We start from the raw sequence: 16215 nt of genomic DNA on the forward strand, positions 1-16215 counted from the left end.
TGCTTTGCCTGCAGGCAGAATAAAGCTGCAGTGAAGCAAGCCATGCGCCTTAGGCATTGCCGCAATCCACTGGGGATATAAACCCAATTACAGCAGTCTGCCTTCAGCGAAGTAGCTCAATCAGATATTATTGGGAATCTAGAGCCCTTAGGACTCTTCGCTTTTTTTGTCTACCTTGTTTGAACTAAAACTACCCGGTAGGTAACATACCAGTCTTATGCATTTACTGCTCAGTTATTTCCATTACGGTTCTCTATTAGGCAGAGCTGGACTGTGAGGATGCAATGTCTTCTTCGATACTTTATCCCGTACTGGTTATTATGGTCGAATGGCATAAGGGAGAGATTAACATGTAACAGGACCGTCTGTTTGCGCATATGCATATTCCGAGCGTGCATACAAACATCACCCAGATGCAATGGTTCAAGTCCAGGTAGTTACACCTATTTCTCTCAGGTGTGATTTGGAGGATGTCTGTTCGGAACCATCATGCCCCTCCTCCCCAACGGGCGAACTCAGCCATAAACATAAGACAGCCACCGAGTGCCAACATCCTAGAAATCACGAACTACATGACAGCCAGAAGCCCCGAGTCTTGGAATTTGAATTATTTTATTTCTACCTAGATCTAAAAGCACTCTAAATATACACCAAACGCAATGCTATGTGTGACATGACGCCTGCTTTCTCCAGGCACCAAACCAACTCCCACGGGGTATATAAACCAAAGCCACAAGTAGTGCAATCATCACCCATCATGCCTTTTGAGCTATATTCAGTGTGTGCTTAGTATGACATTTTGTGGCACCGTTTCCTTTCCAAGTATAATCAAATTCTTCGTGGTTGGAAAGTCGTGCTGAAAGGTAGAGGCAAGGTTTCGTGTATTTGGTCCTCGGATGACCATTATGATTGCCCCCTTAAATCCGTTTAAGATGGTGTGTTGTGAATGGTAGTAGTTCATGCCGTGGTCTGCGAGTACTCGTTCCCCAGCCACTCGTTGGAGAACCACGAGACCGCCTCGGCGCCTGTGTTCCCGAAGGACTCCATGTTGAAGTCGAACCCGTCCATGGCGCCCTCGAAGGCGTTGTTGTTGTCGAGGCCCTCGGGCGGGTCCACGGGAGCGAGGTGCGGCCGAGGCATGGTAAGATGGTGCGCGCCAGGCATCTGGTCAGCAAAGGCAGCCGCCCGGGCCGCCGTCGTTGGTGGCGTCGATTGCGACAACGGTGTCTGCAAGATCGGTGTGCCTCCGTGCCCGTGAGTGAGGGGCGACGCGATAGCCCCATGGATGGAAGGCGAGGCCACCATCCCCGCAGACCTTGCCGGAATCTCGTTCTCGTCCGTGATGCCCATCAGCTGAATGGGGTTATGCCGCGACAGAATCTGCTGGGTGGGGATCGAGGCGCGTGCAAAGTCGGGGCTGCTCGGGTGGCTCGGGGTCGTGCTCGTCGAGAAGCCCCGCGCGATGAGCTTCTCGAGGTCGCTCAGGATCGTCTGCACGGCGGGTATATGCGACATATGCCGTGCGATCTGCAGGCAACGCTGCGAGTGCTCGTTGACCTGGTCCGCGCTGATCTGAAATTGCAGCCCAGCCATATGGTGGGCGAAGAAGAGCATCCGCGCGCACTGGTACGCGCAGACCGGCAGGTCCAGGTCCGTGACGGGGAGTCCGCCGTCCAGGGACAGCACGACTCGAAAGATGTCGGCCATGGCCAGAGCGTGCTCGTAGCACTGTCGCTGGCATAACTCGACGAACTGGGGCGGAAGGCGTTCGAGCGAAGACCGCGGGAGCGCCTCTTTGAGCCCCACCAGAACGATACGGTATAGATCGCAGTGGCATTGGCGCCACCAGACGTGGATCATGATGAAGACACATAGTCGGGGCGAGTAGGCGCGAAGCTTGACGTTGTTGTCCGAAAAACGGAAGGACGCTGGCAGGTGCTCGTTGAAGCCGTTGAGCTCCTGGGCCAGAACATCGACGAGCTTGGGGAGTTCGCGGAGTTCGGTTTCCGGCATCGCTAGCACATTCTTGGTGCAGTAGAGGATCCGGCTGCGGATCCAGAGTAGGCGCACGTGAAGTGCCAGCGACCCGACATCATCTGGAAATGGTTTAGTAGGTATAGGGCGCAGGTGTTCGGTGATCTGAGGGAGATCAAACTCGAAGTTCCGCTCGTTGCAGGGCAATTGTATGTGCAACGCTTCAGACGGCAGCAGCGTGAAGTCGGGGTAACCTCCGTTAATGCCAGAATCAATGGTCATGAAAGCCCACATCAGCCGTCGTCGCGACTCGCGTGCTAAAAAGCAGAGGTTGGGGTTCTCGTAGTTCAGGCGCAGGGCGTAGGAAGCGCGACCGGCGACGGAGGCTAGCATGAAAGCACTTGTGAAACGCTGGGTGAGCATCCGGTACTTCATGATGAAAACCATGGCTTGGATCTTGATCGTCGACGGGTTCTCCATATCTGCCAGGATCATCTTCTGGCATTCGTCAATGCACTTGGACCCGTACTCCCGGGTCCCTGGCCCAAGATCGGTGAGGAGTGATGTGATGCCGACTAGCGCCAGCAACAAGGCACGATCCATCATGCCTGCGTGATATCGTTGCATTAGCGACGCCCGGTGAAGGAAAGAAAATACCGGCACGTGGTGTACATGCTTGAAATAGTTGTCGAATGTGCGGTTTATGAGAGCTTCGTCGGGGAATGTAATGCTTCTGCGAGTTTGTTCAGTCATAGTTCCAACAGCGAGCTCCAGGGTGGTAAGGCGGGCAGGCAGATAGGATCAGTACTGACGGGTCATGATTCATGGACCAAGGTCCATGGGCGCTGGCCCGGTTGGCGGTGGCATAATCGCCGTGTGAGGCATTGGAGCCGCTGTGTACATGTCTCCTTTTCTCCGGAGGCTCGGAGGAGACGGACTCGTGCTCGGAATCGCCGGCCTGCCCCGGAGCTGGGGTGGTCAGGGTTCCAGACCGTTTGGTCGGTCGGTAGATGCACTCGATGCCCTGGGATTGACACCGCTTACATGTGGGCATTTCTCCGCTGCATCGCGCCTTGCGCGAGTGACAGTTGCTGCATGCCAGCCGCACGCGCCTCCGTGGCAATGTCATGGACGATGCGGAGCCATTGTCGCCGTCGCCCTGCGGCGATGCAGCCTGGAAAGAGCACGTGAAGCCCAGGCGGTCGCAATTGGCGCATGAAGCACCATCACCCTGCAGACATCTCACCTTCCTCAGGCGACAGGGTTGGCATGTTTTCCGGGGGTTTGACGGGTCGGACTGCTTGGGCGGCGGCCTGTGGTTGGCAGGGTCCGAGACAGCAGCCTCGGCGGCGATTTCGGCAGCGGTGTCCTTTTCGGCCACTTGAGGCTCACGTCTTCCATCTCCATGGCACACGCAGGCGATCTGGGGTCCGATCTCCAAGCGCGTGGGTAGTCGGATTGCGGGTCTTTCGGGGCATTACACCAGGCCGGATCCGAGGAATTGTCTCCTCCGTCGAAAGGGTCGCGAGAGAGGAGAGAGAAATAGAAAAGCAGATGTCGGGAAAATTGCAGGATTGGGTGGGAAGGTCACGAGGGAACCCGGCTCGGGAACTAAGGGGAAACGCGGGGACATTTTCATCGGTCAGTCACCGGCCCCCAGTCACCACTTGCTTATCATTAAGTACCCTGTGGCCCAGGTGGATTTAGCGGTCAGTTCGCACGCCAATGCACTGTGATTCGGTGCGTTTTAGTGGATGTGGGCCCGATGCGCCTGGAGTTAGTGGACGTGGACACACTGAAGACCGAAGCACAGGTACTGTAGTAAAGGTTCGTCCGGATCAGCACAATGATCTGTCAACTGCTGTCGACTCTCGCCATGCAATAGAAAAAAAGAAGACAGAATGTATTGTTTCACTTCTATAATACGAAAGGCTCAAAGATATGAACTCTGGCGCCTCTTTTGACGAAGTTGAGCATGCGTGTTGATGGACTCCTACTGCTGCTGATGGGGTCCTTCATCTTATCTCGACGACTCGACTCAGGCGAAGCTCGAGGGAAAGATCCGAAGATCGCTTGTTTAGCCACATCGTCATGCAAGCCAACAATCGTAGCTCCTGAGAGCTTAGCACACCGGGAACCTGGGCGATTGCTGACAGCTGACATCTATCATCCCGATTTCGATTCCCTCATTGTGCTGTCAGCCAAGGGCCCTGCCAAGATGAATAGCGGCTGTCGGCCGTGGAGCGCGGCAAAGATGGCAATCGGCGGAAGTCGGGCGACCAAATGGAGCAATCAACACCGGCACTTGGGTTAGGCTGCGATGCTACATGTAGGGGGACGGGTCCTGTAGTGCCACCTAACTGCACCCCATAGAAGTACGGATACATATGGTGCATGTGTGTCTTCCTTTGATGCAACGGCGCAGAATGATATTCCTCATGTGACAGCTACGTCCTGGGTGAGATCCAGAATATCGTCCACCGCACCACGCCAAATGAAGATATTCTCAAGCAGAGGCACCCGGGTGAAGATATATCCAATCGGACATGCCAATTCTTGTGGGGCTTGTCGCTGCGATGGTATGCAATCGATTCAGTAGGGATCATCGCAGTATGCGACCAAGCCGAAAGGTGTTTCATGTGTTTCGAAGGTTTATCTACCCATGATGGGGGAGCTACAATTGAGGCTCGGCGGTATGCCCAGCCGAGCTAAGTTACCGGTAAGCCCGACACCATCATATCCTAGTCGAAGATCAAGGGGTTTCGTTTGGTCTTCGCCACCTTGGCCCTTTACTATTGGAAAGCTCGTTCATCTGATAACGCCAGATCCCAACCAGCATAGTACCAAAAATAGCCAAGTATAGACATCCCCTTATAAATGGCTCGTGAGAAGTGCTTTTGATGCTGCTATACTCTATTCTATTACCAGCCTACCCCATGTAACAACCGATCATGCATCACGACGGTGCCTAAGTATTGCATCATCTGCACCAGGGTGCAAGGAATAACACGACCACAGCGATACCACAGCATCACCATACGTTCGGCATTTCCCATAAGGTTTCAGTATGTCGTGACTATATAAGTCAAGTCTCCCACCGCCTCTCAGTCGGAAAATTCTCTTCTTCACCATCGAGCTTTTCGAACCACATTCTTTAAGTCCAACTTCATTTTTCCTTTCCCTCTCTTATCCTTAGGCGCTCAATCCGCCAGACGCTCTTTACAGCAACTTCATTCCAAGTTTCCCCAACCATCAACATGCAGATCTCCAGTGCCCTTCTTTCACCGCCGCCCTCGGCGCCTCCGTGGTGTCTGGCACCGCAATCCAGCCCCGAGCATCCGGCGACCGAGCCCTCGTCGGCCTCACAGGTGAAAAGGTAGGTCACAGGTGAAAAGGTAGGGAGTCCCTCCTCACCCTCTTTACCCCTTAATGATACAAACCCCCAGCTGACATGCACTCGTCATTGTAGAGCAGCAACGGCATCACGCAGGGTCTCGAGCCCGTCAAGAAGCGTGATATCGAGGAACGCCAAGTCACCGCGGCCGTGGTCACCATCCTCGGCATCGTGGGCTCCGCCGCGCTTGAGCAGCTGACCTCCAGGGCGGTCGACGCCGCCATCGATCTGGTCAAGGACATCTCCGAGTGGAACAAGGCGCGCGAGGAGTTCACCAAGGCCACCGTCAAGGGCATGATGGACGCCAACCCGGACCCGGCCAACCTGGTCGCCGCCGCCTGCTACAACATGCAGTACAAGCTCGAGACGCCCGCCAATGTCGACTCGACGGCCAGCCTCGAGTTCAAGCTGGGCGCACTCAAGACAAAGTCAGTATTATTGGTTCCGTGTGACGCCCACAGCCTGATATGGGCCCATTGATATTGTTTGATTGGTTGACCGTCTGGATAATAGCTTCGACTGCATGTACATCAAGGGCCCTAACAACTTCTACACCGAGGGTGACAACGGTTACGTCAACGTGAGTGAGACCAACCAGCTAGTATCTTCCCATTACTAGCTGTGTTGTAATTGTTATTCTTAAGGGTTCTTGGCTAACTTGTCTATCCAGCTTGCTTACGACTACCTCACCGACCGCTGCACATTCGACAAGTCCACTGGCGATCTGACTTGCAAATAGAGGGGATCCCCCTTTACTTTGACGAACAAGCTAGTACGCTAGTGTGATCCCGATCTTATGAGGAGTATAGCGAGGGCTTTTGTTTCGTAACGGTGTTCATTCATGGTGTTTCAAGAGGGTCCTGGGTTACGATAGATTGGGAGTGTTGCTGTCATTTGTGTCTTCCGGTTAGTGCTAGATCTCCTTTTTATCTTTTATCCTTAGAAAAAGGGCCGCCTGGTCCGTAGCTAGTTTATTCGAGCTTCACCTGGTTTCCCGCTCAAGTATTCTCCTGAAATGCGTGGTCAATGTGCGAACTCAAATCCTTAAGGTTTCGAAGTATCCGGGCATCGCCAATATTGAATAGTCTTACGAAGTATAAAAGATGGAGCTTGCTCTGTCTCCTATAGACGGATTTTATCTCACATCGATTTCGTTATTATACTTACCAAGAACCTTTAACTCTATCTCAATTCTATCCGCTACAATTTCCAAGCCCCCTACACTTATCCCGCGAACTCATGCACCATGGCACTATCCCTTCCACAAGACCTCATCAAAGATGATCCCGAACTCCGATGGCTCAATTCCATATGCCTACCACGCTGGGAAACGCGATCAAAGGAACGCCACGTCGCGCGGCCGGAAAGGCCTGAATATGCCATCGCCTTAGGCTTGGCCCCAAATGCCAATTGGGAGCGTGTGCTGTTCCAGCTGCGTGAGGGCATGCGGAGGAACGAATCGACCAGAACGACGTTGGAATCCGCCAAAGCGTCCGAGCAGGGAGCCTCCATCCATAATGAGACCGCCGCCGGTGGTAAGTCGTCACGCATCAGCAGCTGGATCGCAGAGTATCCCAACTTCTTCACTGTGATTGCCACTCTTCTTTACGCCCAAGAGAGCCATCGGGTTCTGCCGGAAGAGAAGCACACCTCTACTATTCCGGAGTATGATGCTGCAGCCCAGGAGAACCTGAAGTTAGGGGTTAAACTAAGACCCCAGTTCAAACGCCTCTTCTTTGAGATGCTTCATGTCGACTACGGCAGCTCGTGCATGAGGGTTAAGCCAGTCGAGCAAGGCAACGGCTGGGGGATTTCCTTCGATTTACTGGCTCGGTCATCAGCTATGCCAATCACTTTATCCACTCCTGGGACGTCATGGACGTAACAGACGCCACTATACCGGACGTCGTTAAAGAGATCAACTCCGCTTGCGACGAGTTCGATCCTTCAGACTTTGCCATGATGCTATACTACTTCTATACCCATCACCGGGTGCTGGATAACGATCAGAAGGTCGAATACACCGGCGTCATGCAGACACTCATCGACGACATCCCACTACTCGGAAACAGCGAAAGACTTCATCGCAAACTTTCTGTCGACTACAACGTGCTCACATCGCAAGTCGACGGCCCATTCTCCGACAAATGGGCCATGAAAACCACCGCTAGGGCTTACAAAGAATGGCACCAATTATCTCTCAGAATCCCAACGAAAAAAACTCTGGTAGAACCTTATATCGAACCAAAGGCGAATTACAGACAAAGGTGGATGAAATGGATGGTCGTAATCCTCCTCCACAGCGTCTTCGATTTGATGGGAGAGTGGTTATTGCCCTCTCTTGTGCAAAAGACATGGCTATGGTACACGATATTGCTCGTCGGATTCTGGGTCGTCAAGGCGTCTGTTGATGCGATTTGGGACTCCTAGGCTCACTCAATCAAGTGTGGCAAGCACATCCCAATCTTACATGATAGCAATATACCTAATATCCACACTCAGGTCTAGTACCTTGAGACTGCCCGGTCTCCCGAGCAAATACAGCGCCATAAACCGAGGGTTATCGTCAATGTATCGTAGCACGTGGACTGTCGTGAGCAACACGTCGACAGGAATCCTGGAGTAACGGGTCTGGGAATCCTGACTGGCTCAAGGAGTTTTGCGTGAAGGAAAAAGCATTTGCGTAACGTCGGATAGCGGCGTGGAACGGTGGGCGTGATGGGGGCTTTCCTCCGAATGGTGCTTCCCCTGGCGCGGCTGGAGGACTGTCTGGGCGGCAGAATGGAGCTCCAAGCGATGGTCAGGTAGAGATGCGTCGATGGGCATCGGGCAGAAGATTGTACTACTCACACCTTTCCTTTCCTTTTCCCTTCTGCGTCCCGGGGCGTGAGTGTTCATTGGAATACTTGAATCAGGCTGCAAAGTGACAGCTGCGGAGAAGATGGTATTTACCAAGTACGACAACCCGCTCGGCCATTTGTCGGGATTTGGTAGCCAATTGCTTTTTGAGGCTGACTACTTCCTCGCTGAGGTCAGCGTACAGCCACGATACGACCTAACGACACTCTATTTATGGCTTCAGATAAGGCTGCCGAATGATAGAGCCTCGGCTTACGGACCTGGGACTTGGATTGGGGCAATTGGAATAAAAACGTTGGAAAAGAAAGCCCACACGCACGCATGTCGACGGCTTCTGGCACACCCAACTACTACTAAGCAAACTCATTTATGCACGCTGACATTCAGCTCTGCCTGCCGAATGAAGAGGCTCAGTCTTGAATGGGAGACGGTCCGCGATGTTTAATTGGCTCGTTGGGTGGTGCATATATCCATCCTTGCCGTCTTGGTGGGTGGTATCCGGCATAGCCCCCAGTCACCAACGGGCGGCTGCCCACCAACCTCCGGCCCCCAAACCCGTTATACGCAACATAACAACAGCACCAAGTTGCATTATCATGTTGTGTTGGGGTCCAACAGCATCCAATATCACATGTTTCCAGCTCCCGTTAGAGCTGTGTTTGTCAAATACTGGTAGGGCTGTTACATGCACGTAGTCGGGCCATTTAACTGTCATATTCCCCGGCACTCAGCGGCCGAATGAGGGCTGCCAAAAAGCAAGTCCAACGTCTTGCATGGTAGGACCGGTGTAGCCTCCAACGACGATGGGCCCCCACACAGCCGCGTCCCAAGAATAGATTCTCGAAGGGCGGTGGATTAGGCGCGGTATTCACATCTGTCCAGCACATCGAGAGAGCCCACTGCATCATTCTGACTTACTCGTGATATAACTTCCAACAGGGGAATGGACGAGGTTAAAAGACATGGACACTCCCCGGGCATTGGTGGCGCTGGGATTACAGCGACCTTTCACTAGATAGTATATGTATCAAAGATCGTTGCCTCTTGGTAGTCATCTACGAGCTTCACTACAATGGCCGCTTCCAATTCCGAGTTCACTGCGGTGAATAATGACTCAACAGACTCTGAAGCGGCATATGGGACGGCGGAGAAAGCCGATGATGCCTTGGACTGGAAACCTAACAGGCAGCAGCTACTGATCATCATCACACTGGCCATCGTCTGTCTACTAGTCGCCCTTGATGCCAGTATCATTGTCACTTCATTAAGTGTGAGTGTTCATGAATTTACCATGAGTTGAGTGTTACTGACCGAGCCTCTTCCACAGGAAATCATCATCGACCTCAAGGGCGACACGACCGAAGGCTTCTGGGTCGGCACCTCGTACCTGCTCGTCAACGCCGTGACCATGCCCGTGCTCGCGTCCATCAGCGAGATCTTCGGCCGCCCGCTCTGCCTCGAGTTCTCCCTCGTCATGTTCACCGCCGGCACCGTCCTCTGCAGCACCGCGACCAGCATCCCCGTCATGCTGGCGGGCCGCTCCATCCAGGGCGTCGGCGGCGGCGGCATCCAGGTCCTGAGCGGCGTCATCATGACCGACATCGTGCCCCTCCGCCACCGGCCCAAGTGGTACGGCGCCGTCCTCGCGGCGTGGGCGCTGGGGACGTGCGTCGGGCCCATCATTGGCGGCGCGATCGCGCAGAACACCACGTGGCGGTGGGTGTTCTATCTGATGTAAGTCGGTCCCCGTTGGACACACCGGAACTTGGTGTGTTGCTGACCCCTATTTCTCCAGGTTTCCAATCTGCGCATATGGACTTATTGCCGTCCCGCTACTACTCAAGTTGAAGCCGAGGACGGAGAGCCTCAGCCAAAAGCTTAAGAGGGTCGACTGGGTAGGCATGGTGCTGTTCATGGGTTCCGCGACGTGTAAGTAATCGAAAGCGTATAAGAGATGGTTCCGAGAAGTGTTTGTACTAACTAACGATTAGCATTCCTCGTCGCCATCTGCTGGGGCGGGACGCAACAGCCGTGGGACAGCGCGGCTACAATTGCCCCGCTGGTCATCGGCCTCGGCGGCCTGGTCGTAACGGTGCTTTGGGAGATCTACTTTGCCTCCGAACCGGTCCTCAAGCCATCCCTTTTCCATGATGTCTCCTCAGTCGCCACCTACATCTGCGGCGGCGCGCAAGGATTCCTAGTGAGTCGCTCCCCTCACCACCCCCCCTTCTCTCTCCGTCTTGCCTAGTAAGTACGCCGATGTTGACCATGTATCTAGATGTGGTCGTCTTTCTACTACTACCCCTTCTACTTCCTGTCGGTGAAAATGACCAGTCCCGTCATGGCCGGCGTAAACCTCCTGCCCGCCGTTCTCATCATGGTCCCCGGCTCCGTCATAACCGGACGCCTGGTGACCCGCTTCGACAACTACCGTCTCGCCATCTGGCTCGGCTGGGCCTTCACCGTGGCCTCGGCCGTCGTGTCGGTCGCGTGGCAGTTCGTCGACGTGAGCACGGCGGTCTGGGCCGTCACCTTTATTCTCCTCGGCCTCGGCCACGGCGCCGTCCTGAATGCGCAGAACTTCGCCACGCAGGCCATGTGCCGCGAGGGCGACGAGGGCCACGCGGCGGCCATGTACCTCTTCATCCGGCAGATCGGCGCCGCGATCGGGGTCGGTGTGGGCGGGACCACGTTTCAGAACGTCATGTCGCTCAAGCTCGAGTGGGAAGGCCTGCCAACCGCGATCGCGCACGAGGCCGAGGCGTTTCTGCTGAAGCTGGCCAAGTTGGACCCCGAAGATGATCTCCGCAGGCGCGTCACCGATGCGTACATCTTCGGGTTCGGCGGCGTCTTCCAAGTGTACCTGGGCGTCGCTGCGGTGTCGCTCATCATCAGCCTCGTCTTCATCAAGCACTTCACGCTGAACAAAGCGTTGACCAGCGAACATGTCTTGGAAGGGAGCTCCACTGGTGCCTCGACGCCCAAGTTCTCGTGGGACCAGCAGACGCTGGAGAGCCAGCGATACTCCGGGGCACCGACGCCTTATCAGGGTCGCCAGATGCTGCAAGATACAACTCCTTCTGGGGCTGCTTACGCACCTGGGCCAGCAGCACAGCTGAATCAGGTGCAGGGAACTGCAGCTGAGTCCGCTCAACAACAACAGACACAGTCGGGAAGCTGGCAGCAAGATGTCTCCCCAATGTCTCAACATCCATACCCACCAGATCATCGATACACGTGATTACAGACAGTCTTGCTATCTGAAGGTTAGGATGACCAACCCACAGCTGGATGGTGTCGCATCTGATCAGCAGTCTCAGGGGGCATGGTAGAAGTGGAAGTGCTATAGTTGATTATTGGACGGCTTGCTTTAATTTCCGCATTTAGATACCTGCCTACATTTGATTGAGCGATTATACGTTGACTGGGTTTATTAATACAACAAAGCCTCACTTTTATGACTGTGTTGGTTATATCGGGACACTGGCGCGGGGATAGGCATCGCTTGAGACGATGGCTGCTTGCTTGCCGTGGAGGCGGTACGACGCCTGAGGGAAGCGGAGAGCTGACAACTGACTGGACGGGGGATGATGGCAATGCAATCCCTGGTGGTGAACCCCCGTGACCTCGCCGGTTTCATCCACGAACATAATGTCGATCGACAAAACCAACCAATCGCCGACACCAGCAACAACCCCGCACGACACCCCCACGACCTTGCTTCGGCAATTGTTGATTTGGCCGTATGGAAAGGTGATATAAGTACTTGAGACAGAGGTAGTCATCGGAATGGTATGCTCATCTCTTCCTACCGGTGGCATGTATTGAATAAATATCGGTCTCAACTCTACATCATACGTGCAAGACACCATCGCGACAAACAGGATGCCAGGCACTATTGAAACACCTGCATTCAAGACTATCGACGTCAAGGAACTGCATCCTACATTTGCAGCCGAGGTGACGGGAGTCGACTTCCGAGATGTGTCTGAGGAGCAGTTCGCCGAGATCGTCGCCGCCATGGCCAAGGTCAGTTTCCCTACATATATATGACCAATATTCAATTACATGCTGACACTCCATTACACATGGATGCAGTACGGCGTCTGCGTGTTCCGCAACACGGGCCTGACCGACGAAGACGACGAAGCCCACGTCGCCTTCAGCCGCCGCTTCGGCGAGCTCGACAACATCCGGCGCTACCTGGGCGGGGGCCGCCAGCCGCGCCGGCCCCTGTACGAGATCTTCGACGCGGGCAACCTGACCGAGGATGGCACGGACGTCCTGGCCCCGGACTCGCCGCGCGCGCACAGCAACCGCGGCAACGGGCTCTGGCACGTCGACTCGAGCTTCAACCCGCGCCGCGCCAGCTTCTCGCTCCTGCGCGCCTGCGCGCTGCCCCCCGCCCGCGCCCGCGGACCACTTCGGCGGCGGCAGCGGCCGGTGCCGCACCGACTTCGCCGACAGCCGCGCCGCCTTCGCGGAGCTCCCGGAGGACCTGCGGCGCGAGCTGCTGGCGCACGAGTACGTCGGCGCGCACTCGATGGCGCACAGCCGGAAGCTCGGGAGCCCGGACTTCTTCCGGGACATGGACGTGCTAACCAACGTGCCGATGTACCGGCACCAGATCGTGCAGCTGCACGAGCCCAGCGGGCGCATGAACCTGTACGTCGGGACGCACATGCACCACATCGAAGAGGGCGGGGCCGAGATCCCGGACAGCTGGGCGCTGGTGCAGAAGCTCAACGCGCACGCGACGCAGGAGAAGTACCAGACGTCCGTCGCGTGGCACGGTGTCGGCGACATGGTCATCTGGGACAACCGCTGCGTGCTGCACCGCGCAGGGGGCAACGCCTTTGAGGGCCGCTTCAAGAGGGATCTTCGGAGGACTACGGTGCATGATGATAGCCCGACGGCTTGGGGAGTCAATGATGAGAAGAGCGTGTGGCCGGGATTCAACACTTTTGTTCAGCCCAAGGCTGCTGCTTGAGAGGCAACTATGGTCGTTGAAGCTTGTTTTGGTCCCAAAATATATACGCCTTCCCTCATTAATCGATCTTGCGTTTGCCCAACCATCTCAACCGTGGCGCTGGGCATCCTGGCTCTTATTTACTTAGGATTTCGTCCTCCTATGCCATTGGGAAATGGCATCCCGTGCTTGTTACTTTCGGGTCCCAGGACTTCGCGTTCGCGTCTTAACGTGTATATCGCCCACGTTCTGGGTTTCGCCCAGTCGTAGTTTATGATGAGCAGTGCCTGCTTTCAGCCGCCAAAGCTTTCCAGGTTCGCCTGTCCCTTCTGACCTTTGCATAGCCTTATCACATACAGTTCCGACTTTGAGGCGCCAAGAGGTGATATCATATGTGCACCCTATCGAATCCAGGTCGATCATCTGCCCGAACCGTATGGAAATTACATTGCAGATCACCTCCCGGCGATTGGCCGAAGGCTCCGCCGTAGTCCTGGAGAGTTGATGTCCGCAGAGATCCGAAACGGACCTGCTCGGATGTGATGATAAAAACAAATAGCTCATTCACGCCACCGACTCGGTAGATGTAGGCTTGGCATCTGACTGTAACCATTAAAAGGCTGGATTCTGCGAAATGGTATCATGTCCACAACAGCCTCGTCTCGCATTCAACTCGGATTGCTGATATCCTGCATGCTCCTCGTAATTGCACTCGTCATCAGTCGTATGTTGATCTTCCGCCACAGGTGAGATTGCTGATACTACCCCCACCTTTTGTACACCTGCCCAATCAGCAGGAGGCGGCACGGATCTCGTCAGCTTATGCATATGCCGTGCTACGGAAGCCTTATCATCGTCGTAAAGCCAACGAGTCTGGGGGAAGGCTTCGCAACCCCTTGAAACGCGTCATAATGCCGCAAGGGAATATATAAGGCGCTCGGTAGCCGTTGCCAAGCAACGGAAGCTATGCTAAGACCTTGGCAAATTCCATTGCATGTCCCTTCGGTGCCTTGGTGGCGCCTAATACCACCCACCTCATCGCGGAGCCGAGACGCCCTCCCCGACAGTATTGCTGCCAGGACTGTGACGCCGGGTTATACCAGGCCTGATCAACGGCTTACGCGGAACCGGGCTATCATTCAGTTTGCCATCGGCAAAGCAATTCGCATTGTTACCGGAACTCCTCTGAATCACCCTGTCAATGCATGTGCTATGAGGCTGTCTGCCGAAGTTCAACAATGTGCCAACAACTGAGATTTTATTTATTCGCTCTTGCGGGTAGGCCCGGACATAAAGCCCAGCTAGGAAAATATATAACTGTTCTCAAAACCGAAAGGAGATGTATATGATCCACGGAAACTCTATCCATATGTCCTATATTCCCATCAGTAGTGAAGAATGTACCGTTTGGGACCCGAGAATCTTGGCCAAGGAACGTCATAGCAGATGCCTAGAATGGCTTGGTGAATACAGCGTCGTACTTGGCTTGCAGCCCCTGCTTATCAGCCATGGTGCGACGCACCAGCTCGTCTCTCTCTTCGCGGCGCTCGGCCGGAACCACCCGGATGGCACCCTGCTGCCGCGCTGACTTGGCCACCATCTCCACGTGAGGTTGTTGCTGGTGAGCGTATGTCGAAAAGGCGTCGGTCAGTCTGGCGGTGCTGAGCCCGGCTGGATCGTACGCGGGAAGTTGCTGGGAGAGGTAGTAGGCGTCCTCACTGTGGTAGTCTTTGAGTTAGCATGTTTGAAAAAGGGGCTTCTGAAGTGGACCTGCGTCTTTTCAGGGGTAGTGACATACCAAGCTTGGTTGGCGCCTTGGCCAACATGCACACTCATCGGGTGCACTGCATCCCCAATCATGACACAGCGCGAGTTGTACCACTGCTCGGCCTCGATTGGTGGCCTGTCGAAGAGACCATACTTGATGAGTCGCTGGGCACCTCCTACCAGCTCCACGACATCATTGTCCCAACCCTCGCTTCGGAGGCGCTCGACGAGGCGGGACAGGATCGCTTGGCGGGTCTCGCTGTCGTACAAGCCCCAAGAAGCCTCTTTGCCGGTGTCCTCCGCCAAGGACATACCCCAGCTTGTGTGTTCGTGCGTTATGGGGTAGCAAACAATGTTCATGCCAACCCCATACCAGTTACGGAGAGCCGGCTTTCCTCGGAAGCTAGCAGGCGTGGGTCCCATCCCGTTGATCTAAAGAGAGTGTCAGTAACCATCTTTCCTCAGGAATCAACATAGTAAATACATAGCCGTTACCTGAACAATTCCCGTGAACCTCGGTAACCCGTCACTAATTCCCCGCCTGGCCAGCAGCAGCTTCCGCGACGTGGCTCTCAGTCCATCGCATCCGATAAAGAAGGCACCAGTCTCGGAGCGCCCGCCGTTGAAATGGGCAGTGACCTCGTTGTCGGTCTCGTCGATGCCCTCCAGCGACCAGCCTTCCCTCAGCTCGATCCCGTTCTCCTTGGCCATGTCTCGGAGCCAGGAGGCCACGAGGGTCCGCTTGATGCCCACGGCCGGCTTCTTGTACAGGTCCACTCCGCGGCCGGGAATGTCGGAGGAGCCGAGCGCCTTGCCGTCCGCCTTGTACTCGAGCATCCACTCGACATTGGGACCGTTCTCCAGCAAGCGGCGGCTGACGTCGCCCACCAGGTCCAATACTTTGAGGCCGTTGGGGGCGATCATGAGCGAAGCACCAATGTCTTCTTGGGTCTCGGCGCGTTCGAAGATGATGGGGTTGTAACCTTTCTGTTTGAGCAGCATGGCGATGACTGGCCCGGCCACACCACACCCGATGATTAGGACTTTGGAGGAGGCCATGTTGTGAAAGCTCCAAGACTGCTTTATTATCTTTGGCTTCTTTCTTGGATAATCAATATCAGAGAGGAGACGTTAATGATCTACTTAAGGGATCACGGCTCCGGTGTGAATTGTGAAAGATAGCAAATTGTAGAGTATAGAAATCCACTCCGGGCTCTTGGAAACGCGGGTTATTATATACATGTACTTTGTT

The 16215-nt window shown here is 54.8% G+C and overlaps 6 protein-coding genes across 6 annotated transcripts; 4 read left to right on the forward strand and 2 right to left on the reverse strand.

Moving 5' to 3' along the window:
- Positions 1–957: 957 nt before the first annotated feature.
- Positions 958–3607, reverse strand: PG997_014870 (uncharacterized protein; the record flags this gene model as incomplete). Its single annotated transcript, XM_066819184.1, has 3 exons — positions 958–2707; positions 2787–3409; positions 3458–3607. The coding sequence occupies 3 exons, from the start codon at positions 3605–3607 to the stop codon at positions 958–960; spliced, it is 2523 nt and encodes an 840-aa protein (XP_066661372.1).
- A 1624-nt stretch (positions 3608–5231) lies between these two features.
- On the forward strand, positions 5232–6107 carry PG997_014871 (uncharacterized protein; the record flags this gene model as incomplete). Its single annotated transcript, XM_066819185.1, has 4 exons — positions 5232–5342; positions 5444–5796; positions 5882–5948; positions 6039–6107. 4 exons carry the CDS (start codon positions 5232–5234, stop codon positions 6105–6107), a joined length of 600 nt encoding a protein of 199 aa, XP_066661373.1.
- A 507-nt stretch (positions 6108–6614) lies between these two features.
- PG997_014872 (uncharacterized protein) lies at positions 6615–7798 on the forward strand (the record flags this gene model as incomplete). Its single annotated transcript, XM_066819186.1, has 2 exons — positions 6615–7135; positions 7210–7798. The coding sequence occupies 2 exons, from the start codon at positions 6615–6617 to the stop codon at positions 7796–7798; spliced, it is 1110 nt and encodes a 369-aa protein (XP_066661374.1).
- A 1501-nt stretch (positions 7799–9299) lies between these two features.
- PG997_014873 (major facilitator superfamily transporter) lies at positions 9300–11468 on the forward strand (the record flags this gene model as incomplete). Its single annotated transcript, XM_066819187.1, has 5 exons — positions 9300–9497; positions 9555–9961; positions 10023–10156; positions 10219–10427; positions 10506–11468. The coding sequence occupies 5 exons, from the start codon at positions 9300–9302 to the stop codon at positions 11466–11468; spliced, it is 1911 nt and encodes a 636-aa protein (XP_066661375.1).
- A 644-nt stretch (positions 11469–12112) lies between these two features.
- PG997_014874 (uncharacterized protein) lies at positions 12113–13217 on the forward strand (the record flags this gene model as incomplete). The annotated part of the gene is made up of 3 exons (XM_066819188.1): positions 12113–12256; positions 12326–12666; positions 12695–13217. 3 exons carry the CDS (start codon positions 12113–12115, stop codon positions 13215–13217), a joined length of 1008 nt encoding a protein of 335 aa, XP_066661376.1.
- A 1429-nt stretch (positions 13218–14646) lies between these two features.
- PG997_014875 (uncharacterized protein) lies at positions 14647–16022 on the reverse strand (the record flags this gene model as incomplete). Its single annotated transcript, XM_066819189.1, has 3 exons — positions 14647–14914; positions 14995–15395; positions 15459–16022. 3 exons carry the CDS (start codon positions 16020–16022, stop codon positions 14647–14649), a joined length of 1233 nt encoding a protein of 410 aa, XP_066661377.1.
- Positions 16023–16215: the final 193 nt, after the last annotated feature.

This window comes from Apiospora hydei, assembly GCF_038363865.1.
Source record: "Apiospora hydei strain CBS 114990 chromosome Unknown utg000010l_segment0_segment0, whole genome shotgun sequence".
In the NCBI taxonomy this organism is placed as follows: domain Eukaryota; kingdom Fungi; phylum Ascomycota; class Sordariomycetes; order Amphisphaeriales; family Apiosporaceae; genus Apiospora; species Apiospora hydei.